Source organism: Clavelina lepadiformis, chromosome 9 (genome assembly GCF_947623445.1).
Source record: "Clavelina lepadiformis chromosome 9, kaClaLepa1.1, whole genome shotgun sequence".
Lineage (NCBI taxonomy): Eukaryota > Metazoa > Chordata > Ascidiacea > Aplousobranchia > Clavelinidae > Clavelina > Clavelina lepadiformis.
The window spans coordinates 12553743-12579839 of record NC_135248.1 but is presented as its reverse complement, the minus strand read 5'-3'; the positions used below and the strand labels follow the sequence as shown (position 1 = coordinate 12579839).

The 26097-nt window shown below is 39.4% G+C and overlaps 3 protein-coding genes across 4 annotated transcripts; all 3 read left to right on the top strand.

Annotated features, from left to right (window-relative positions):
* The first annotated feature begins 229 nt into the window (after positions 1 to 229).
* Positions 230 to 6523, top strand: LOC143470574 (uncharacterized). 2 transcript variants are annotated; one of them, XM_076968797.1, is made up of 4 exons: positions 230 to 2752; positions 2872 to 2968; positions 3137 to 5087; positions 6006 to 6523. In XM_076968797.1, the coding sequence occupies exons 1-3, from the start codon at positions 2695 to 2697 to the stop codon at positions 5079 to 5081; spliced, it is 2100 nt and encodes a 699-aa protein (XP_076824912.1). In that variant the 5' UTR covers positions 230 to 2694; the 3' UTR covers positions 5082 to 5087; positions 6006 to 6523. The 2 variants fall into 2 exon arrangements, with proteins under 2 accessions (XP_076824912.1, XP_076824911.1); XM_076968796.1 differs by lacking the exon at positions 6006 to 6523 and having other exon boundaries at positions 234 to 2752; positions 3137 to 5988.
* Positions 6524 to 6724: 201 nt separating this feature from the next.
* Positions 6725 to 9960, top strand: LOC143470575 (uncharacterized). The gene is made up of 8 exons (XM_076968798.1): positions 6725 to 7309; positions 7585 to 7689; positions 7763 to 7993; positions 8116 to 8255; positions 8401 to 8681; positions 8777 to 8928; positions 9125 to 9214; positions 9528 to 9960. Exons 1-8 carry the CDS (start codon positions 7153 to 7155, stop codon positions 9869 to 9871), a joined length of 1500 nt encoding a protein of 499 aa, XP_076824913.1. The 5' UTR covers positions 6725 to 7152; the 3' UTR covers positions 9872 to 9960.
* A 4261-nt stretch (positions 9961 to 14221) lies between these two features.
* On the top strand, positions 14222 to 25652 carry LOC143470420 (uncharacterized). The gene is made up of 27 exons (XM_076968545.1): positions 14222 to 14499; positions 15098 to 15199; positions 16047 to 16111; positions 16285 to 16504; positions 17552 to 17624; positions 17956 to 18005; positions 18152 to 18214; positions 18303 to 18415; positions 18592 to 18664; positions 18797 to 18985; positions 19164 to 19343; positions 19506 to 19586; positions 19778 to 19895; positions 20066 to 20313; positions 20476 to 20706; positions 20811 to 20912; positions 20998 to 21140; positions 21269 to 21424; positions 21508 to 22259; positions 22364 to 22516; positions 22621 to 22887; positions 23028 to 23258; positions 23399 to 23538; positions 23689 to 23969; positions 24065 to 24216; positions 24413 to 24502; positions 24816 to 25652. Exons 1-27 carry the CDS (start codon positions 14473 to 14475, stop codon positions 25163 to 25165), a joined length of 4650 nt encoding a protein of 1549 aa, XP_076824660.1. The 5' UTR covers positions 14222 to 14472; the 3' UTR covers positions 25166 to 25652.
* Positions 25653 to 26097: the final 445 nt, after the last annotated feature.

The following is a 26097-nucleotide window of genomic DNA, read 5'->3' as shown; positions in this document are numbered from 1 at the left end:
TTTCTAGCGTCATCACGCTTAACACTACCTCGGGAACATGACTTTTGTCTTTTTTGACTTGTTTGACCCTTTTATTATGACGAAATAATGGAAAATATTGTCAGTGTGACCCCGTTAGTAATTGCCTCCACTGCAACAGTAGCCTACAAATTTCAGCCTACCTTTTGAGGCGTAGAAGTAATATTTGAAGGGGTTTAACCATTGCAAAACGGCGTTGTCATGAAAGCGCCATGAAAATATCATGAAAAACATGTCATGAAAATACGGTCAGGGAATCGATTGACGAACACCAAACGATTTTGAATCGGTCTCGCATCCACTTGAACCTAACGTCCATTGCGCCATATGGTGGCGTTCTGCGTAATTACGTTAATGTGTTGCTGAGGAAACGCAATCTAAGTCCATTTTTTAGTTAATTTCTTAAACTTTCAAATAAGAATCCAATCTTGTCAGGTTGAGGGAACAGGGTTAAAAAATAGGGAAATGTAAATCTATACAAAGTAGAATTAGCGAAGGGATCAGGTAAAATGGCACAATTAGTTGAACAATGATGTAATAACGTTTATAGAATTAGCAGGTGATTTAGCAACGTAGTTTCGACATTCCGTTCAGGATATTAGCAACAGACGTCGCATATGGCTAAAATTCATTCATTCGGATGAAATTTTGTAAAATACTAGTAAAGGCCAGATTAACCGTAAAGATTTTTTTACAAGAGGAAACAAACGAACACCACATATTTGTAACGTTTCTAGTATTTGCTTTGCTGGAAAGTAATTTCTGAAATCATTTGTACTACTGTACAAAGTGTATAGCCCATGTAACGTGTAACAATAGAAACTACAAAGCATCGTAATCAATGTTGGAAGCTAGGGTCGAGTCGGTTTCAAATAACCGACCAGCATCAAACGTTTTTATGAGGATTTAAACAGTTCGTAAACATCAGGTGGCAAGCACCGGTATAATAATAAAATATTCATAAGCCGCTAAATTACGGTGGGACGACGGTAAAGTAAAAACGCATGACGATGACCAGCTGTATACAGCATAGTAGCAACTTGATGATGTTGGCATAACAGTTAGAACTGCAAACCAGAATCGATTACTACAAATGCTTCAAGTACATTGGAGTACGGTTCAAGAGTTGTGGACGTGTTTAGTTCTTTTTTTAACAAATGTGTTACAAGGCCGATTACGTAAGGGTTGGAACATGCGAAATGCCATGGAAATACGACGACTTAAAATTCTCTTTGTACCATACGGTATATTGTAGCTTACACATACGCATAACAGAGTATGAAGCCACATGTGGCGTGTACAGTATAAAGATATGTTGCTGGCGTATGTTAATTATAGGGAAAAGGCACAACTGAAAGAGTTTGACGTATGTAGTTATTATTTTATACAAGGTAAACTACGAATTACAGAAGACAAGATTAGTGTTTGCGGTGTTTTGAGCTTGGTATGTACATCCTTCAGTACACTTTAAGGTTTTGTGAAATATTTCAATAACTATGGTAACACCGGTATAGTATTTGTATAGGTCTTGCCACTTTGTTAAAAATATTAATGTTTTATGCGTCTACAAAACAAACCGCAAAAAAAATATTGAAAAGCATTTGGTGATTTCGCGAGGAATGTTCGACGCTTGACATTAATTTACTTCGTTGACTTAACGCCGTCACCCGCCATGCCACAACAAAAGAATAACAAAGACATTTAGTTTCTTTTGCGCCTTTATTTTCGAAACGAATGGTAATTCCGAAAAGAAAAGGTAATTGCTACAAACACAATAAGATTGAAATTGGTTTTAAAAAGCTCACGCAATACAGTGTCAGAAGCATGTATTTTAGTTCAGGGAAACCGTTGGTTTATTGTCCAAAGCCATGTTATATAGCTTTGTGATTAAAGTAGTTGTTTTATAATGGCAGTGGTTGTATATTGTACTTTTTTGCGAAAACTACGGTGTATGGGTAAGGTTATACAAAGCTGGAGTTATGACAAAATCGACTTCATTGACAGAAGTCATCCAATTAAATCTTGTCGAGGCAGGATCAGTTTTTACGAAAGTTGAAAGCGCATTTCTAGAGTTGTTGGCTTGGTATTTAGGCGCAAATTCTGCAGAGCACTTGTAGATCTACAACCGTAGCTGATTTTACTTATACTTTAATGAACGTAAGAAACTTCATACTAAAGCAAATTTTCGTATGACCTCATATATTTAGTCAGCCAGTTACTGTAAAAAGGTTTGAGGTGCTTGCTTGCCTGGTAGACTGATTCAGCAGATCACGTGAACGTCGTCTGAGGCAATTAGCTGGCGATTGGTTCAAAATGAAACGCGCTAAAGTGATTTACGACAATGTTAGGTCAAGAAGTCAAGGCGCTGAAAGTAGGTTTCATTAAGTCTCTTTGTAAATATTTTGACGCAGAGGTAATTTTGGTTCGACCTAAAGGGTGTTTTCTTCAGAGAGAGTTCATCAAGCTCAAAATATTTCAGGGAATATTAGGTTATATAATCGGTGATGTTAATTTATAAGTTAATGCATAGTTAGCTTATACTCGCAGGCAACAACTGTTAAGCAATGTAAGCGTATAGGCTGCACTTCTGTTCTTCTTATGCAGAAGGACATGGTCTTACTGGTGGAAGGTTAAACACGTTACAGGTTCATCACTGCGAACAATAAAAGCAATAACATGACAACACCTGATACCGGATCAGGCTTTGAGGACCCCACAACTTTACCAAACAACGGTAATCTTGTACGACGTAAAGTTTAAACTGCTATACACCCTAACCCTGTGTAAAGTCTTTTTCTGCACTAATCTAAACCAACACAATTTGTTCTCTTACTTGCTATCTTATTGTTTTAGACGAAGAATCTACCGACGACGACAATGTTGGACTCATCGTGGGACTAGCGGTTGGAATTACACTGTTTATCGTCTGCGCAATATTTTTTTACATCTGGTATTTTTCTTTACTAGTTTTGTAATATAAGCAATGGGTTATTGACTTGTGCGACGGATTTTTCATAAAAACCATCATATAACAACATAAATTGTGATACCTTATGGCTAATAGTAAAAGAAAGCATAATCATTACAAGAAATTTATACCAATCTGTTTTTCTTTCAGGTGCTATCGGCGAAAACATGGGCGATGGCCAAAGCCAATCAGACGTCGTCGGACACAGCGAGAAAATTTCAATCCTTATGGAAGCAAGTCATACGCCGCTAGGTGGCAGAAGCCGAAAGCGCCAACCGGGCGCGAAGGTATGACGTCACATCGCGCCGATTTCAAGGACCCGATATCGAACGAGCAAGCGCTGGGCACGATTTCCCAGCAGATATCGGAACATTTGAGGAGAGCGTCAAAAACAATGTCACTGGAGGAAGAAAAGATGCGAAGAACTCATCCAAAACTCCCAGAGACCAATTTCAAAAAATCGGCGTCGTGCTATGACGTTACTGAGGTCAGTACGCAATCGTCGCGTCGATCGCGTTTCAGTGACGACATCGGACTCTATCAGGATCGTACTTTGCCCGCAACTCTCATGATGACGTCAGAATCAAAAAACAATCTCTTTTCCAAAGAGAACTCCTCCTTGAAACGGTCGAATTCAGCAACGCTTCGAGCTCCGTTAAATTTCTCCACCCCGAGCAGCAAGTCCGCTCTCCGTCGCTCGGAAGACGCGCAAAAGTACAACGATTTCGGATCACAGCCCGGCATTGGAAGATACGGAGGGAAAAGAGCAAACCGGAAGACGTCAGTGCTCTCCTCCAGCAGCAAGCCTAGTAACACCTCGGACTACGTGTCGGACATTGACGGCTCCATCGACACGAGCAGACGCAGCAACCGACCGAGGTCTGTTATCGTGGACGATGCGAGCTCTTCATCGACCAAAGAGCGTCCAAAGGACAAAATATTGGGTCTGGCAGACAACCCGGATAAACTTCTAGCTTACCGCAAGGAAATAGGAAGAGCACTGAAGCAGAATAAAGGTTCACTGACAGTCACCAAACACGAAGCAAACAGTAACTCTTTAAAATTGCAACTGAATGGTCTGGGGTCGAGGTTTCTGTTTGACGATCGCACTGAGTCACAGCAGAACACGATGAGGTCGGAAGCATTCTACGACTATGTTCTCTCGGAAACGGATGATTCTATATTTGAAGGAGGACAAAGTAGCGACACGGAAAGCATGGCGGGATCCTGTGCTACCATGACGGAGTCCGGATCATTTCGGGTAAAACGGCGGCAATACGATAGCGACGGCGCCGCCAAGAGCAAAAATTCTTCCATTCGTTCGAAAACCAGGCACAAGACGAAACGAAAATGTCGGCGAGCACGAAGCGACGGTTGGGAGTCGGAACCGGGCCAAGACAGTCGACAGAATAAACAGAACAGCAAAAACTCCCGCCAGAGAGGTGGAATTCGGACTAAAGTTCAAGAGAGATATTCACGAACGATGGAAACGGCCATGAACGAAGGAGAAAAAGTCTCCAATAAAAACAAGGCAAGAAAACGACACGGAACTTACTGTCGAGCGGAATATTCTTCCGTCTCGCTTAAGTCTCCCGTTGTTGGCACGGTGGTCGAGATGCCAATTTACTCGCAAGCAACATGGGCTGGCCCTGGCAGTAAGCCACGCCGGAAACGCCAGGCCTCACAAGAGAAACACTACCATCTACGTAAACCACCCTTAAACACAGATGACAAATCAGACACAGAGTCACGACGCCGAAGTCCACGCAAAAAGAGACAAAACGCAAGAAAGCTAAGCATTGGGGGTGGAGGGCGATTCTTTTGCGAGTATGGATCGTTGCCCGTTGACCTGAGCAAATTGCCGAAGGGTCTTGTCGCGAAAATAGGAGGCCAGACCGACCAACTGTTAGAACCAATTGATCAATTAAATTTTGATAAACTATGTAGGCCACTGCCCTCATTGGGGAAAACCGAAGGGGAACTTAGTGCGCGGAGACTGGTGTCGGAGAATCTTCCACCGGATCACAAGGACAGGGAAATTCTGAAAAACACTTACGAATACGAAGACACTGGCCTCGTCATGACTGACTTATAACAGAAAGTAAAGTCAGTTATGAACATAAAAGATATTAACGTTTAAGCCGAAACAAAATTTTACCAGTTCCTTACTGAAGACTGTTTTGTGTGAAATGCCAAGAGCAATGCGAGTTTATAATTTTGTTATTTGCGTTGGTTTACGGCGAAACAAACCGACGTCAACGTTCAACTCCAGTGTTTCGACGCAACGGTTGATTCTTTGCTTTGCCACAATAAAACGCCCGTATATAAGCGTAAATAATTCGTATGAATAACTACCGCAAGTAAATAACTCTTTTCGGGAAAATCTCTTGCGGTGGTCGAGGTTTGATTAGAGTGAAGTTGGTTTGTGGAGGACGTGACGTATATACGTGGGCCAAATAGGTTTATTCTGTAACAAAATCCCCAACAGAAGTTTGGAAAAGTATAGAGCAGATTAAAATCGATTTCAAAAGAAACATACTGTAACTAAAACTTTTTCATATACTCCTACTTGATGGCCGACATTGTACTTTAAGTTCGAGAATTAATTAATCCGTAAAACCTACTAAAAACATGTAGTGAAAAATATTGGTTTATTCTTTGTTAGGGTATACGACTATACGGCTTTAAAATCGGCAAGGGCAAGGCGCCATCAGCTCTTGCATTGGTCCTACGCTTGCTAAGGCCGGCCCTGGTAATAAATTTTTACAACATTTTCACTAAGTAGCGGTGTGGCTGATATATCTTGGTGCAAGCGTACACTATTGATGTATAAATTTAGACATTTCGCCATTAGGCGCCATGTAAAGTATATAATATGCTAATAAGGTGGTAACTATTTGGGTCTCTTAACAGCAGTTTTAAAGCTCCTAAAGTTTTTGGAAACAGAGATGAATGATACCGTACATTAGTGTACAAAGCCTACTCCGCTTATGTAGTTCTTATCTTATAAAATTTTCAGATTCTGTCGCAAGGAGGAAGAGACGGATCATTGAAGTAGGGAGTGGCGCGCCAAGCATTGAGCAGAAAGATTACAACGACGACAACAAATATAACAGCGGTATAGCGGCGAACTCATAAGCTGCGTTACCACGAAGTAGAGCGGTTTAGACCTATGCTCGAATCAAAACTCCCTGAGAGTCGAATGGTCGTTTGTTTGCTGCCGGTATACATGTCATCCCTGTCTTCTTGATCACCACCAGGAATGCAGTGATACTTGTACGTGGTTTGGATCTGAGGAAATTATGAACATTTGATATCTTGCGCTTGCCAAAACATGTCTTTTGATGCTTCGTAAAGTTATTTTAGTAGAATGAATAACAGTCTTTAAAGTCGATAACCTTGCTGTGATATGTTGCAAAAACCATTAGTCGTCATTGATAACTTTGTTTCAGAACAAGTTTAGTTTAAGATTCTGTTCAAAGCTTAACAGTTTAGTCATCTTATATTCTCCTGCGTGGCTCATACGATTTGATAAAAACGCGCGACCATGTAAGCAACTTTTCATTCCGAAAAATCTTGTAATGAATTTAACTGTAAAGTAATAGGAAAAAACAATCTTTAAACTGAGTCTATGGCCTTAGGGAACACTTAAGCTTCTGTTTCCACAATACTTAATTAAAATCTGAAGTTTTCTGGCCTGAAACGAAATACTTATAAACGCGTTGTTAATGCAAACATTGTTGTGATACCACGCTGGTTTATGTAGACAGGAACAGAAAATGTTTTAGGCATCTTATGAAAACTAGGGCTTTTGCCAAAGGACCTAAATTAGGTTATACCATGGCATAGGTTGAACTTCATCTTTAATGCTACTGCAAAGGTTCAGTAAAGTTTGCTTCTATAGGCGGAATGGTTACTTGGAATGATTGGTTAAAAACATTTATCAAAGTTTATGTTTAAGTCCCAATAAGTATCATTTTCTTCAAGTTTTAATTCAGGATTAGTGCGCATGGGTTCAAGCCAAGCAACGGAGCTTAAGCCATTGTTCAAGGCAATTTACTTTTTAGCAAAATAACCCACAGAAAACTTTGGAATCCGTTCTTCCTACAGTAGAACATACCATAAGTTTATTACAGTTAAGCCTACCAAGCTCGATACAAATAAGAATGTCTCGAAAGAAAGTAACGATCTTTCAAGTGGCAAAGGTGGTCACGTGCTTCGTCATCATTATTCTTATTATCACTATATCACTGGTGTCGATGAATTCCACCAAAAATGGCAACGTTACCACCACATCTTCACATGAATACTCAGGACAGTTGAGTAAGTTGTGTTCGTGTAGTTTATCAGGCTACTGTGCATTATATTTTTTGTTGATTCACCAAAGAGCGACCTTAAGTTTCAAATGGCAGCCAACCAATATTAGTGATTATTCCAGAGAGATCCATAACACCCATCAAACAAGATAGCAGTATTAATTTTACTATGACAAACTTAAAAGAGTAAACGTATGTGTTGCATAATTTTTATTTGTATCGGATGGTATTCCTATATCCTAAAATTTACTTGGATTTATCGCCTAAACAATAAACTATTAGGTTCCAACCAGTCGGCCTATACTAGTATACCAGAACAAACAACCAAGAACAGCAAAGAAGAGCAGTTCTCCTTTACTTGTCCTCACATCTATAATGCAGTTTTGGGTAACTATACGGCAAAAACGATGACAGTTTTCACAAGATTAACAAAAATACGTCAACTTTTCCCACTTTCAAGGCCGAAGCGAACTGACCGTTACAAAAACACTTGACGCCAATTCAGGCCTGCGAGTAACTCGGAATGGGTTTTGGTTGCTCGGGCTCAAAGATGACTTTTATACAATTCAGCAAATCAAGGAGACCGCCTGTAATGAGGACAAAATTCCGATTATTGTATTCTTTATGCATCCGTCACAAGGACTGGCTTTAGATGAAGAGGCGGGTCATTACATGCCCGACTCACGTATTGGTGAGCACCTTATTGCCTTGAAAAACATGTTGTCAAATGGAGTGTATTTGGTTCGTGGTATTAGTTCCATTTTCCTGTTTGAGTCTTGGTGTAAGCATTGCTTTTTCCTTGAAAACCAATAGATACCTGGGAAGAGTACGACGAATTGATAGAAAAATATTCAAGAGAACTAGAAGATGTGCCAGCGATGATTGTAATGGAACCATCGTTACTTATGCACACCTTTAATTCTAAGACCGAATATCACAACACCGAGTATCAAGTAAGTCTAGTTCTTTAATCTAGCGCTAGCGTATGCTTTTCTTACAACTTGAAGTATTATGGTACAATAAAGTGCTAAAGTGTATGTAAAGTTCTATGCACGGACAATATTTAAGATATTCAACGGAAATCTACTTATCTTCTAGGTGGCTTTCGCAACTAGAGTACAAAACGTGGTAGACTTGTTTCCAAGTGCTTGGGTGTATGTCGACTCGGGTAACGCCATGTATCTACAATGGCAAGTTAACCTTGACCACATAATAGGAGTTATGAAGCAAATGCCGCCGACTATTCGAGGATTTTCCATCAACGTCGGTTCTTTCGTTAATTCCTCATTTAATGATCTGTTAGCTTCAGCGATTCATTGTGAAACTGGATTACATTACATCATTGACACGTCAAGAAACGGTGGCCAGTTTTCAAGCAGGTACTTCAAAAAAGACAGCACAGTGTTAACCCATGAAACTCGACATTTCTTTCTTTCTCCAATAACCTATCACAATACGATTATATGTGTTCTAGGTCATTAGATGAGATCAATCAGTGCACTTATGATCCACCCACCGTGAAAAACGGCAGCATACCTTCATGGGGCCCTGGGGCTAAAGTTGGCATAGTCACCGGCGCAGTGCTCAACGAAGAGTTAGATATAGAGGAAGACGCGGCCAGCGACGGTAATTATGACGACAAAAACTTAATACGGTTGAGATATAGGTGCTAAGTGGTCCGCAAATGTAACTAGAAACCCCACATGCTTAATTCATGTTGATACAAACATACGACTGCACACTTTGAAGACTACATCAAGCATCACAATGCCATGTCTAGAATAAACGACTGTCATTGTTATAATACTTCTCATTCCAATAGATCCAGTCGAGAAAAAAAAGAGATGGGTTCTTGGTTCTGACAACGGAGGTGATGCTATCTATAATGCGGATAGTCCAGCTGAGGGCGGGGGTAAGTTAAGAAGGACCCTGTGTAACTAAGCTTTATAAACTGTGTACTAAAATCGCTAGTTTTACACTTTGTGTAGAAGTATCCACTATAACTTAAAGAAACCTTTGAGCACGGGTACTTTGCAACCTTTAACAAAAATATTAAAAAAGTAAAAATAGAAGACAACTGGTAAAATGTCTCTGAGTACCGATAAAAAATTCTTGAAACTGGTCCACTCAAGCTGAGTGTTTGAGCAAGTACTCTGCTGTATGTGAGCACTTGACTCAGTGCTAAGCGACCATGTTAACTCAAATCGATGTATTTGATGATTTAGTATCGCCTGAACAACCGGAAGGTGGTGGCGGCGGTGGTGGTGGCGGTGGTGGTGGCGGCGGCGGCGGTGACGCTACATACGATGAGAGTTACGGGTATGAATATGACAATTACGAAGAGGGTGGCTACAGCTTACAACGTGCTGTGTGCGTCACCACGGAGGAGAGCGGCTTAGACGCCTACGCTTGGGTCAAAACTCCCGGAGAATCGGATGGTCGTTTGTTTCCTGCCGGTGCCTATCATCCCTGTCTTCTTGATCACCATCAGGAGTGCAATGCAACCTGTCCACAGTTTGTACCGAGGATCAACGGAGAGCTTCAGCGTTCGAAATCTTGCGAATGTTGAGTAGGGATGAGTGATAATGACATGCGTAGTGTCTTCTTTGGCAAAAAGTAAATTAAACCAGGGTCGGGTGGCACGATCCGAAACAGAAATATGTTTCGCTTATATAGAGCTATAAGCAACACCAGTCTCGAATATGTGTAAGATCAAGTGTTTTTTAATGGTTTGACTTCGGTGACCGTTAAGGAATTTTTTAAGACCGAGACTTCTAAAGACTAACTGCTAATTTTCTGTTGTAGTCGAAAAATTATTAATTTTTAGAGACCGTTTCGATTCCCAAAAACACCTTAAAAACACTGGATATACGTATCTGTCTTTCTAATGGTGAAAGATACAACACGCTTCAATGTTGTGTGAAGGAGTGAGTTTTAGTTTTTCCGAACAAGCAACATGTAAACATGCGCGGATTTACAAAAGAATTAATTGAATATTTAATCAATCAATAAATCGATTATCCAAATAATGAACAATTTTTTAATTAATGATATTTTTTGTTGTAAACAGAATTTATGATATTAGGTTATGACATTAAGTTATTACTTTGTAAAACAACTCTTTGAAATAACATTTCTATGTCGTCATTTAGCTTAAGATGACATGAAAATTTTGTTCGTTTCGGAACTTTTTTACAATTTTGCTAAATTTAATGTGACATCACAGACGCTTATAGACCAACTTTGTTCTGTTTTCGTTTCAAAGTAGAAGACGCGCATTGAACGTTCCTTGGTGCAATCTTTACCCAACTAAAAGGCCTAATGTGCTTTTATTATGGTCCCATTGGTGCAGTGAGTCCTTAAACACCACCCTAAGATAGCCAGAGTGAAGTTACATCATTGGTGATAGACACGATTACCAATCAAAGCATATTGACTGTGATATACGTTCCTTCTATTAAATCATTTTAACAATGCTATATTTCTAATACTATCAATAATCAACTATAAAAAACACAAATGACAACACACAACCAGATAAAATAAACAGAAACTAAACGTCGGTGTCAAAATAAACGTAAAGGGCTTCGGAACTTACACATAAATCAAGTCGATGGTGACATAAGGCTAATTGAATTAGAACTATTTTGATTGATGCTTTCTTCGAATGACAGTAACAATTTTGAATATTGTGCATAAAACTATGACGTATTTAACATGATAAAAGTCTATTTTTTCAGAGCTTTATGTTAATTATTGACAGCTACTACATATTGAGTACATGTTTCAAGGATTGTATAAGGAAAATAACGAACAGCTTTACCAATTAAAACACGTTAGACGCCCTTTTAAACATTGACGCAAAAAATTCAATATGTCAACACATGTAAGCAAAATTATGCAAAATTTATACATGCAGATTCTTCAAAAAAGTAAACAATCGATTTAAAGCACACCGCAAGGTGGCGCTAACGCTGCGTAACCCCAAATTACGACTACAACGATTTGCTATCCTAGGGACCTAGACGACCTGGGTTATTTACAATGGATTTGATTCTTGCGCCTGGAAGAAAATTGTACGGGCGAAGCGTAAAAGGTCGAGAATTTTCAACTTGGACCTACCATCCATGTCTGGCAGGTCAGTTTGTGACAAGCGGCATTACTTGTACTCAAAAGCAATAAAAAATATCCGTTTTGCCTAGCTCAGTGCACTTGTGTTTGAAATATCTCAGGCCATACTGTAAGTTTCATGTGTTTGTTTGGTTAATGTTATACAATTTTGAGCATATATGGTGAAACAGCGCACTTTGATATGTAAACTGTATATAATTTGGATAATAGTCGACAAAATAACGTACAACGAAATGAACAACTGTCAGGCTACAATCACATTTCTTAATATTTGGATATAACGTTATGATGTGTTGGGCCAGGTTGGACGTGATTCAAATTCTTTACAAACTTAAATGAGAAATCAAATCCCTGCAAATAAAATCCTTGTCATGTGAAATTATATGGCGCTGATCAGGTTCGCGTGTTTCTGTTTTTAAAGGTTATGAAAGCATCCCTTCTCCTTTATAATTTCTGGTATTTGAGGAACTGATAAAAGTAAAAGTTTCTTACTGTCTCTAACTGATGTGTATTGTACTTGCCGTGAGCTCTATGTCGCAAACGGACCGACATCTAAAACAATATCCACCCAAATTTACACAAGTTCTTTTCATGTGTTTTGCCTCATCGTGCGTCAACCTGATTTCGGTCTGACGTTTTTCACGTCGCTTACGCCATTACGCAAACATCTCGTGATTGGTCCACGTCGTGAATGACGAAGAAGATTCGGCCGCTGGCGATCCACCCCGATTGGGCGAAGGAAAATATTTTTGAGTAGAAATTTGTAAAAGGGCTCAATATGCGTTTGCATTTGAAATATTGATTCATGTGTAAAAGTTTATTTTCTACTGAAGAAAAGAAGACCTGAAGTATGGCAGAAAAATTAGCATAAATTGAATAAAATAATCAAGTTTTAATCTGTAAAGAAGGCTGAAGGAAGCGAGAATACAGAAAGATTTATCGATAAAAAACTGAACAATATACGGACAATATTAATGATAACAAATCTTGACTCGACGATATATTTTAAGCTTTTAAAGTGACCTAAAACAGAGTTTGAACTAAGCAATTTTCTGAATGTATAGAGTGCATACAATAGTCATTCACGGAGATGACATATGCAATATAGTTATACGAAAGTTAGACAATGGAAAGTTACTGATTTCAAGAAACAACATGTTAGTTTAGGTATAACTCAGCACTTCTTTTGCATACTTCACACGACAGAAGAGAAATAAGTAAAAGTCTTAAAGAAAAAGAGTCGTCATGTTTCCTAAACAGCTATGCTTTTAAAAGTTATTCCACAATTACAAAAATAGCTGTATAAACAGTGTATAATTACGGCTATTTAATTCACGACTGGTGCAGACCGGTATGATAGAAAATCAAACAATAAAGAACGAAACGTTTAATAAACAAGTTTTAACTACAGTATTTAAAATCTTTGTCGCCGCCATGTGAAATTTCTATTAACTTTATTTCACTTTAAAAACCGTGTAGGCTGTTCACGGGAAACAATTTTTTGCTATTTAAAATTTTCCCTGTGACTTACGAAGCTCGTAAAATACGGATGACGTAAACAGCTATTACGTTTGTTATAATAATATCAATGATTGAAATGTTGAAAAACCAATGATCTTAAATCTTGTTTTGACTCAAAACACGGCCAGGCAATGATTTGTCTTTTGTCATTCAATGCATTTTTATTACCAACTTTTTTTTCGAGAAAATATATTTTATTTTTCCCCGTAATTAATTATTTGGCGGCCACAAACAGTACTATAATAAAGTTTGAATTGAACAAAAAATATTCCAAACATGTTTATACATGTATTGTGACTATTTTATCATCCGCACCCAATTCATAAGACTCAGTTTGAAAAAATGCAGTTATTTTGGGTCCAAAGTTATTGCAGTTACTTTAAGTTCAATTTTAAGTCCAAAGATTTGTATAAGCTATACGATATTCTTCGTTTATTTCGTTTTTAAAAGAAAATTCATCTCACGACTTAGCTGTAATTACTTCCCAGCGGTACAGTCAAATACAATAATTCGTGAGCAAATTACACAGATTGCGTCAGCAGTTAAAAGACGTTCATAAAATAAAGAAACAAACAAAAATGACGCTGAATTAGTCGAGAACTTGACAAGACAACGCAAAGGATAGGCCTGAGGCTAGCCTAACAGCTCACCAAAGAAGGTAAGTTGATCATGCCCAGGAGCCAATTGACTAAACAAAGTTGTCAAACTAGTACGTCACCTTACATCTTCAAAAGATACAAAGCTTACTTGGGCAAAGGCGCCTCGGCGTATGCAGTCTTAATCGTGTATGTTGCATGACTAGTTAAGGTGGTTCGTTGTATGACGTGTATTGCCGCATGGCGTTAGGATTAAGGTGAATAAAAATTAGCAAGTCAAAAAGGGGTTAATCAGAATTTTATAAGCCGTTTTTATGTGATAAACAATGTACAGTATTTGATAATTTTTAGGAGTTTGAGCCCCACTTTAGCACGAGACTGGATGCTTTTGTTTCGTAAACGAAAATCTGAACAAATCATTTATTAAAAAAGGAATGTTTATTTACAAGAAAGAGATTTACACATATGTGTGAGTTAAGAATACCATTTCAAGCATTGAAAACGTTGCTAAAATTTAGAATTTGGACAAACTGGAAAAAGTGTGGCTATGCGGTCAGTTAAACAATTCTGTTTGTTCATCCTTCTGAGAATTGAATTTACGTGAAGGAAATACATTTGCAGAAATGTTGCAACAAATTTTCTGTCGCTTATAAATTAGTTTTACCTTATCTTGCCTTATTTCCAGACTTCATTTAGAATAGTATCTACCGTATATCTGAAAACATAAGTGAACGTACTTACGTTGCTCACAAGAAAATTGGCCATCACCGCTTTCGAGTTTTCTAGCCAGAGAAGCAAGTCGAAGCCGAGACGCGAAGGAAAGTCGTTTTTCGACGATTCTTTCATCAGAGCGTTTTTGGAGTATCACGGTGAAAGAACCGTGTCACAAAGATTCATTGTGACATCATAGGAGTGAAGAATCATGAGCAGGAGTGATAGAGGTCAAGAGGTGAGATGTTTCCCAAAAATTTTGCTTTCAATTAGATATATTACGTAAATAACCTGGTAAATGAAGTCTATATTCAATAAATTTGTAATGCTAAGACAGTCTGGTAAATAATTCGTTGTCTCGTCTTTTCAAACTGTCCAGGATGTTACTAGGCTGAACGTTGGGTTTAAATATGTCACTTTTCGTTTTACAAGTTAATTTACCCGGGAATGATTACGTCACGCACACGCCTGTTCATCTTTTTGACTGGCGGCATCTCCTTTTCACAGTACACTCAACATCTCCTTGAAATGTCAGCTTTCGCTTTCAGTTTTCTAAGATTTAGGCTAGTGGCACCCAATACCCTCCATCTTTGTTAATATCGTAACTTAAAAATATAGCCTGCACCATTGGTGGGCTTTTATTCAAAAGTAATTCTTATTAAAACTTGATCAGGCAATGATTCATTCAAATCATGTGATGTGTTTCTTGTGTAAGTTGTCCACCTATTCAGTCCTAGGAAAACCAGGAAATGGCAGAGAAAAATTTAACAAGGAGCCCAAGGGTATAAACAGCAATAACTAATGGAAAAGAAATATTTATGTTCATCTGTATTTAGCTCCCGGGAGCTTATAGGCGACCCGGGGATCCCGGAAGCGCAAAGAGCATGGATAGAAGCGCTTATCCCCCGAAACCATCCCGCTACACATCGTCTTCTTTTGTGAGTGATGAAATTAAATCTAATTTATGAATATGTAAAAATGGATGTATGAGCAAATATGGATGTTTTATAAAAATAGGAATAAATGTATAATTCTTTCCTTTGTTTAGAAGGACTACTGTGTTTGTGTATTAGATTTCTTGTTTCCCGATTCGATTAAACGCGTAATAAATGTCGTCAATGACATTTAAGTAACAACAACCTACCCTGTTTTAATTTAACGAGCTAATTATAATGATACAGTAAACTGTACAGAGAATACAGCTAATAGTACACATAAAAACGCTCCATGAAAACAACAATTCAGATATTTTTGTATAGAGTGACGTCGAGGAAGAACATTTATTTTAGAATCAGTTTATTTGACAATTGAATACAAGAGCCAATTAAGAAACTATACTGCAGTCAATTTGTTGCAGATGTTTCGAAGCGTATTCCAAACAAAATTATATCAACAAAAAATTAAAATTGCAATAATGCAGTCCGATAACTGATAACAACTTAGGTTTAACTTGAACAAAATTACTGACATTAGTAACAAATTACTTGACAAACAATCACATAAGTGACACTATACGCGAATGATTTTTAGCGTAACAAAGACTATTGCTGGTAACACCAAAGTTACCAAAACGTACTTTATAAAACTAACCAAACCAGTTTACGTCATACTAAATGATGTAGCAGCTTTCCACCGCTTGTGTCCTGATCACGAAACACACTCGATGCCCGCTGTTGATCTTTATAAGTCAAATTTAGAGTTTAAGTGTAGATTGAATGTACCAGGCATAACTCGACATAGAATAAAGGTAAAGAATCCAATTTGAAATGTTTGTGTTCTCTGCAGAATCCAACAGACAACGAATTTGGAGCTGATCAGTTCAACTTTAACGACAGTGACACCAGCGCGAGGTAAATATGCACCGCATACAGTAAACTGGTCATTGAAAAAGCATTGTGTTTGGTCAATGCAATGCACTGTTGAGTGTTCATCAGAACACATTCATACAAAAAAGACAATAACTCAAGAAATAATTCCTAATACTAAAAATAAGATTCGACCTAAATTGTTTTACTTTTCTCAGTCGTTCTCGGAACGCAAGTACGCTACCTAGCGGCAAGAGCAGTCACGCCTACCCCCGACACACATCCGGCTCGTCAATGGCAAGCAGCCAGTTGCCATCGTTGCGGGAAGGAAAAAACAGAACAATTTCAATGGGAGCTCATCATCAAAATAGAAATAAAGGAAGACGAAGTTACCAGCCTGGTGAATCGAGTCGATCACGCAACGCACCACCTTACACAGTGAGTGGAAGTTGTTCTCATGTTATCGTTCAGTATTACTCTCTGCTAAGTAGCGACACTACGATTCACAACTAGGGGAAAGATAAGGGAGTAGAGCTGTTAAGCAAAACTTCTTAGAACAATTAAAAGCATAACAAAAATTTAAAATAGTGTATAGTAATTAATAGATAGCAGTGTGTAGAGCTATAATAGAATAATCAAAGAGACAATGACTGGCTAGTCACCAAAACGTATTAACCTACATTAGCAGGCATTAAAGTTAACTATTGTTTACAAACAAAGTGAAATGCCGTATATTGGTACCAAGTCATACATATTTCATTTTTAAGCTGAGGTAATGCTGCCGGTGAAGCAACATTACACACAATTCTTTCGTACAAGTACACGGACCCAGAGGCGATATAAACGATTTGTCTAAATCAAGTTGTTCTGACATTTGTTGAGTAGTTAGTCCGGTTCATTCTGCGAAAAATATCTCTCGCGGCCGTTGTTTTAAGAAAGCTGTTTCGCATATTCTAGAGTCTAGACTTTAATGAAATATTTTCCCACAAGTCAGTTGTAATCTTCATTATCTTCTCCATGATTTTTTTGGACTTAATATTCACGACAGAATGGTATTCACGTTTCAATCGATCGTCCATTGTTTGTTATCTGCTCTCGATAACACGATTTCACGCAAATCTTTAGGAGACGAGATTTCATCAAAAAAACCAAACGGCGTCCACTATAAACGTGAAACTATTCGAGCCATTGAACATTTAAAAGCAGCTTGTATCCAGAAGAAACGGCTCCTCTGCTATTTTCGTTTTTTGAAAAAATGGCGCGGATTAAAATACTTTCTATTTATTATTTCCTCGCAAAAACTAAGCGAGCTTAAGGATATCAAAAAATTAAAGTCAAACGTAGATTTTACACCCTAGCAGGCGCTGGAATTACGTGGAAGTCGTCTAACAAAGCACAACAACAAAATGGCATTTTTCTGACGTATACACATGACGCATAAATTCTTATTTTTGATTGTGACTTTTTTTATTTTATTGCTTTCAGATCAGTGGAACCACAAAGCGTACAACGTCTGGCTCAGATGGTTCGAGCCTCTACAGCTCAGCCGACAGCATTGGTAAAAATATTCAACTTTTCACTGTAATTTCCACAAAGTTGTTTAATTTTTTTTAACAATGGCGGGTATCCTGAGCGCTTCCATGTAGAATAGAGATAAGTAAATAGTCTATATCTATACATTATAGTGAAAAAATAACCCGAAATACGTAGTACTAGCTACACGTAAACCAACTTGATACTTAGGTATTATATTTCGTACCATACTGTAACTTTCTGGCTTCAATATGTTTCAAATTACGGAGCAACTAATGTTAAACTAACTGTTTTGTAAAGCAAGCTGTAAGCTGTGTTATGTATATAGGTAATTACCATGTTACATTTGTCCATAGATTCACAAGATGATTTTGAAGGCCCTACTCCACCGCGACCACCAAAGCCAGTTAGTAAAAACAAATTCATTTTATACCCAACTAAAGTTTAATGACGTATAAATTCATTTATCACTTATACTTCATTATTAAGGATAAACGCAGCGCAAATATCACTAAAGTTTTAAAAAGCCAACGCTACTTTGTTGTGTCACAGGACAAGTACCGAGATTCATCCTCATCCAATTTTACAGGCCAATTTTACCCTGATCCGTTAGAGGTAAGGACAAATAATAATGATGTTTAAGGTGAAGTTATATGGGTCACACAGTATTCCGCTAGTACTGAAATCGCTGATTTTTTTGTAGAGCGCTAATATGAGGAGGCTACAATCGGATTTTTCTGAAGACACCGACACTACAATAACAAACGGGGACAATAGAAAAAGCGACCTTGAAGAATTGACACATTACTTTAACAAGTGGGTGACCTTAACTGTTTTAGAAAATTTGTCTCTAAATTCGACGTGAAAGAAGTTCCGTTCCTTGCCTTCCTTCTTCCTGGTGCTTTGTGTTTTTCGACCAAACCTATTTTAGTTATTGGAAAAGTTAAAGATTTAGCCCTAAGGCATGAGCAAATCTTGTTTCCTTTTTACAGAAAACTTGCAGACGTACAAAAACAAGCTGAAAGGGCAATGAACGACGTACAAAGTGGAAAAAGTAGTCAAGCAGTAAGGCACCAAACATAAACTAAGTGACGCTTTCACGTGTCCTTTTGTTCATAGAAGCACTAAGAAATTAGTTTCAAAATTAATCCTCGCTAGATAGCGCTCAAGTTCTAAAATAACTTAAACCTGTTGCAGAGGACGGCATCATTCCAGGACGACTCTTCATCGTACAGCTACCAGCGTGGCCCCCCTGGAGGTGGGCCGCACAGCAAGAGGCATGGAGCCGACTTTGACAATCGCACCATAAGGCCGACAAATCGAGCTAACCCTTTGCTCTCTGACTCGTCCACGCTCACCCCAACTAACAGCAGGTCGTTTCGTCCGGTGAGTACTTTACAGCACTTGTGCGCAGCAAAGGTGCAATATGTCAAGGCACATACAGTCAATACAAAAAGCACGCAATTGATAGTACTACAGTAGAATAGATATAAATGAACGGAAAAGTGACAAAACAATGTCAAAATACTGCGAAAGATTTCAGCTGGTGTTTCTTCATATGCAGTCGGATTCGTCACAACATACTGAAACTAGCATCTCAGCTGTTCGCGATGAGATTGACAGTCTGAAATCACAAATCTCTCGAGGACTTGGTCATATGGAATCGAGTGGAGCCACCTCCTCGCAGGACATGGAAATGATGGCCGACTACTTTAGCAAAAAGCTCGAAGAATGTCAAAAACAGGTCACTAATCCATTATACTCCAAACACGCGTGATATATGAAATCACGTATTTTTAACTAAAATGTACCACAAAATAAAACAAGTTTTGGTGTTATTAGATAAATAGGATCGTTAACCAACACGGTTTACGTGGTCAGGAGTAAACACAATGTTTCCCAATAGGTGTACAATGCGGTCAATAAAGTGCAAAATCAAGTTGGGGATTTGAGGAAAGGATTCGATGCACCGCCAACACCGCCGAGGGTAATTGGACTTCAAATTTTTTTATTTTAATTTGCATTTCGAACAAGCTTAAAACGAGGTTTTAAATCGCACCAATGCAAACCAACTCCAGACATTACACACAAAATGAGAAACTACGACATTTTACTAAACCAAAACCTACGTTTCCAACTGTCCTTTCAAATTAATGAAAAATCATATTCCTGTCGTAGAATCACCGGGAATGGGACCAGGAGGAGTATTACGACAGTAGTGACAGCGGGATCGGCCCCAGGAATCTTACGATTCGACCTCCGGCAAGAGCGCAGAGCGGAACATCACGCAACAGAGGTAAAGCAAATGGTTCCTGTCAGACAGGCATGAAGCATGAGCATCTTCGTATCCTATTAACAGTCAGCCTACTGACTGACAGCTCAATTAGTTCTGAAAAGCCATTGTGCTTCTTTTTTGCTGTGATTACAAACTTGGCTTTACAAAAAGCGACTTTGCTCCATTTGAAGCGTCCGCTCCCGCCTTATCTTCCGCTCCCTCGCACTCGATGCGGAACCATGAGATCCACCACAACCAATTTCCTCCACCCCTTCCTCCAGATGACGACGAGTCACTTCCCAGAATGGACAGCGTGATTGAGAACGAAAAAGCGCCGCCTCTGCCTCCTCCAATGTACAGGGAGGAATTTATGCCAATTTTGGACGATGAAGGGGATCTCGGTTCGGATTGCGAAGACGACTGGGATGATTTTGAAGAGGTAATTTACTCGATATATAGCAAAATAATGGCCACGGGTTTGGAAGCATGCAAAAGTGTCTACAAACAAGAAGCCTTCATATCGTAATAAACAGAATACTTTCCTTAAAAATATGGCTGAGCACACCTAGGCTATACTTCTACAAGCTCTATTTCTTTGTAGTTCATTGATGATGACACGCCTGCACCAGAAACATCCATCCCAGTACCTCAAATCACGGTGAAGAAGACCAACTACATTTACCAGGCAGTTTACATTGTGTACATCTTGGCCTTTCTCGCCTACGTCTACGTTCGCATCCAGTTCACGCTCGATGCACCCGGGCTTAACAGGATCTACTGTATCGTTGTCGCCATATTGGAAATTATCACCGCTCCATCGCTTATTCTGCAGGTAGCCAACGGCTCGTAATGCTTTGACATCACCTTAATGCTAAGCTTTTGTCAGAGCAAATAACAAGGTTTGTCTGATGCTCATTGCTCATGCTTCGTTGGTAGGGTTTGTGTTTGTGGAAATGGGTCTCCAGGGAACAGGCTCCAACCGATGCTTTTCTGCAACCAAAGTTTCACACCGCTCGTATCATGGTACCGACGTACAAGGTACGTCGTCGTAAAAGCCTTCTGCATCTAATAAAAGGCTCTGCAGCAGCTCACAATGGTGTTAAAACCAAATATCTTTATTTAGGAACCTCTGGAAGTGGTAGCTGGGACTGTGCACGAAATTATTCATATGGATCTGCCACCGCACTTTCATGTTCATGTTTACGTCTTGGATGATGGTAAACGAGAAAGTTTGGAAAACTGGGTTTTATCAAAACGAACTAAACGGTAAATAATTAATCCGTTATCTTTGTTTTTGACGAAAAATTATGGTGCAATCAATGCTACTTGCCATGTGCAAACCTTCTAATAATAAGCAATTTTATTTCGTCACTATTTGTGCATTTACTTTAAAGACGTGTCTTCCTCCACTATGTTGCTCGACCCAAACTTCCTGGAGTTCCTCACCACGCCAAGGCCGGTAACATCAATCACACCCTTCATTACGTATTTGATGACGCTTATGCTGAGAAGGAATGCGTGATTATTTTTGATGCTGACTTTATGCCAAGGTGGGGTTTCTTGGATGACTACACAACAACGAAAAAGTGTTGGTTTCATCATTTTATCATCCATGTCTTTGCGTGCTTTGCAGGAGAAACTATCTGCTCCGAGTGCTACCCGTCTTCTCCGAGAAGAGAACTCGGCCTCTTGCCTTGGTGCAGACGCCGCAGTTCTTCTACAACGTCAATCCCGATGAGGACGTATGGGATCATTTAAACGTCTCCTTCTTCCATCGTATCGAACCGAGTTTGGACCGCTGGAGCGCTGTTAACTGCTGCGGCACTAATTTCGTTGTAAGAGGAGACGCCTTAAAGGACGTTGGGTATTTCCCAGTAGGTTGTCTAACTGAGGACACTCTGCTGTCGCTACGTCTTTGCACAATGGGATGGGGTGTCGCTTACCATCACGAAGTACTGGCCATTGGCCAGTCGCCTCACGAGGTCACTGAGATTTTCAAGCAACGTTCGCGATGGTGTAAAGGCAATCTTCAGATTTTCTTGGATGAGTTTCCTCTTATGCAATCCGGCCTGTCTTTGTCTCAGAGGATCTTCTACAGTTCTTGTGGATTTAACTATTTTGCTGCGTCCATTTCAATTCCTTTCTTCCAGCTTGTACCGGCATGGGCTATTTTCTTCGGACTGTGGCCTGTATCAAAGATCGGACTGGAGTTCGCTTTCGCCTTCTTCATTTACTATATTTTGGGAAACATTCTGCTGCTCTTCCCGCCGCCTGGGTTCAGTATAAGAGACATGTGGAACGGAGAGCTGGCTTCTACCAACCTATGGTTCACTTACTTTAACGGTGTGAGACGTATTGTGGGGACAAAGATTTTGAAAGGAAAAGGTGACACAAAACTAAGGTTCTACTTGATCTTTTCGTGGCTGTATCACATAAGCGACTCCATTCTGCCGCTTAAACGGTTATCAATTAAATTGTTTGCTGTTAAGGTGAGTTGACGTTCAAGACAACCAAAAAGAAAACGGACGATGACGACGAAGGATCAAATGTTGGATTCCAGAAGGAAGACGTCAGAGCCTGCTACATGCACTTCATTATGTTCTTTATCATGTTAATCACCATCGTCTATGCCATTGTTCAAGGTAAGGCTACAATTACGAATTACTTAAAAGGACTTAGCAACAAATTTTCATTTCCTGTGACAGTAACCGGAGAAAAATGTAATTCCTTTCGTTTCGTTTTGCAGCCGTCATTGCCACGGACGTGAAGTTTTACTTTTACTACATGTACATGATTGGTATGTCTTGGGCTTTGATCAACATGACGCCGTATTTGATTGTCGTCATCTACTGCTGGTACCGGGTTCGAATCCCTGGCCTGATGGTCGCCTGCTTCAGAAACGTACAGCTGCTACTTCGTTTGGTTTGCGGCATTCTTATTTTGGTACAGGCCTTCACTACCAGAAATCTTACAGAAAACTTTGTCTGTCCCCATCCGTACGACACCACTCTAGGTACGATCAAACGTTTATTACACGCAAACGCAACTGATTGGATATTTGTCTATTTGAGTAGTATCTCCTGTTAAAAATCTAAAGCCGAAATCTAGTGATACAAGCATAGTTTAGAAAGAATCAATTGAATAAACCTACAGGGCAAAGTGAACTGGCTGTGGTGCAGACGTTAGACATTGCATCTGGTCTTCAAGTCAACCGTAACGCCTTCTGGCTGCTCGGACTCAAAGATGACTTTTATACAATTCAGCAAATCAAGGAGACCGCCTGTAATGAGGACAAAATTCCGATTATTGTATTCTTTATGCATCCGTCACAAGGACTGGCTTTAGATGAAGAGGCGGGTCATTACATGCCCGACTCACGTATTGGTGAGCACCTTATTGCCTTGAAAAACATGTTGTCATGAAAAAACATGTTGTCAAATGGAGTGTATTTGGTTCGTGGTATTAGTTCCATTTTCCTGTTTGAGTCTTTGTGTAAGCATTGCTTTTTCCTTGAAAACCAATAGATACCTGGGAAGAGTACGACGAATTGATAGAAAAATATTCAAGAGAACTAGAAGATGTGCCAGCGATGATTGTAATGGAACCATCGTTACTTATGCACACCTTTAATTCTAAGACCGAATATCACAACACCGAGTATCAAGTAAGTCTAGTTCTTTAATCTAGCGCTAGCGTATGCTTTTCTTACAACTTGAAGTAGCCTACTATGGTACAACAAAGTGCTGAAGTGTATGTAAAGTTCTATTCACGGACAATATTTAAGATAAACAACGGAAACCTACTTATCTTCTAGGTGGCTTTTGCAACTAGAGTACAAAACGTGGTAGACTTGTTTCCAAGTGCTTGGGTGTATGTCGACTCGGGTAACGCCATGTATCTACAATGGCAAGTTAACCTTGACCACATAATAGGAGTTATGAAGCAAATGCCGCCGACTATTCGAGGATTTTCCATCAACGTCGGCTCTTTCGTTAATTCCTCATTTAATGATCTGTTAGCTTCAGCGATTCATTGTGAAACTGGATTACATTACATCATTGACACCTCAAGAAACGGTGGCCAGTTTTCAAGCAGGTACTTCAAAAAAAACAGCACAGTGTTAACCCATGAAACTTGACATTTCTTTCTTTCTCCAATAACCTATCACAATACGATTATATGTGTTCTAGGTCATTAGATGAGATCAATCAGTGCACTTATGATCCACCCACCGTGAAAAACGGCAGCATACCTTCGTGGGGCCCTGGGGCTAAAGTTGGCATAGTCACCGGCGCAGTGCTCAACGAAGAGTTAGATATAGAGGAAGACGCGGCCAGCGACGGTAATTATGACGACAAAAACTTAATACGGTTGAGATATAGGTGCTAAGTGGTCCGCAAATGTAACTAGAAACCCCACATGCTTAATTCATGTTGATACAAACATACGACTGCACACTTTGAAGACTACATCAAGCATCACAATGCCATGTCTAGAATAAACGACTGTCATTGTTATAATACTTCTCATTCCAATAGATCCAGTCGAGAAAAAAAAGAGATGGGTTCTTGGTTCTGACAACGGAGGTGATGCTATCTATAATGCGGATAGTCCAGCTGCGGGCGGGGGTAAGTTAAGAAGGACCATGTGTAACTAAGCTTTATAGACTGTGTACTAAAATCGCTAGTTTTACACTTTGTGTAGAAGTATCCATTATAACTTAAAGAAACCTTTGAGCACGGGTACTTTGCAACCTTTAACAAAGGTAATGAAAAAGTAAAAATAGAAGACAACTGGTAAAATGTCTCTGAGTACCGATAAAAAATTCTTGAAACTGGTCCACTCAAGCTGAGTGTTTGAGCAAGTACTCTGCTGTATGTGAGCACTTGACTCAGTGCTAAGCGACCATGTTAACTCAAATCGATGTATTTGATGATTTAGTATCGCCTGAACAACCGGAAGGTGGTGGCGGCGGCGGAGGTGGTGGTGGCGGCGGCGGCGGCGGCGGCGGCGACGCTACATACGATGAGAGTTACGGGTATGAGTATGACAATTACGAAGAGGGTGGCTACAGCTTACAACGTGCTGTGTGCGTCACCACGGAGGAGAGCGGCTTAGACGCCTACGCTTGGGTCAAAACTCCCGGAGAATCGGATGGTCGTTTGTTTACTGCCGGTACATATCACCCCTGTCTTCTTGATCACTTCCAAGAGTGCAGTGAAACGTGTCCTCAATACGTGCCGAAAATCAGCGGAGAGTTTCAGCGCTTGGAACAATGTGAATGTTCCTAGTTACGTCTTTTAATCATCGTTTTATACAATCTGGTGCCGAAATTACGAGGGCGGTTACGGCGCCCTTCGAGTGGTATCGCTGGAGTAAGCAACTAGTCAAAGTTAAACTTTTATTTATTCCATTTGGGTTACTTGGAAAAAGACTGACACTTTGTGTTGATTCACTTCGGCAACTGAACCAAATGTTTGAAGTCACATGATACTGAGCTTACAGAGTTCTCCCAAGCATTAAGCATCCCTATAATTCCAACTAATTATTCAAATAATATGAATTAAAGTTTCGAGAGTCTAGTTTTCCACTTATTCAGGGTAGAACTGAGTTAAATTACCGCCGCTCTCTATGTCTTTTCTGATGTCTGTGGATGCATTTTTTCTTTCTTGTCTTATCAGTGTATATATATTAATCGTAAAAACATACGGCTGGTAATTAGTTGCACATGTCGTTGATATCGGAGATGCCAAAATGTAGACATTCTTCTAACCAAGAGTTGTTGTTCTAAACATGATTCGCGTTACAGGATGACACGTAAAGGGTAGCTGATACATACTCTACTCAATTTTCAGCGTTATAAAATAATACAGTACTTCGTTGTTAGGTTATTCTAGTCTAGATAAAATAGTCCATCAGAGGTTAAACCAATTAACTTCAGTGACCAAAAAACGCAAGACTGCAGCAAAAAACAACAACCGGTATTATTTGGCAATATCACTGTTATGACACGGCACGCCATTTAACTCATTAAGTATATATACTCCAGCAAGGGCAAAGTGCAGCTGATTTCCACAAATTATGTGCAAGCTGCATGAAAATATATTCTAAAAACATGGATGACCATATTTCTGAGAATAGAATACCCGTGTACAACTTCAAAAACTGTTTGGAACTTCTAGATGAGGCGAGCGGATTTGTTTCAAAAACTATTACAGTGAAA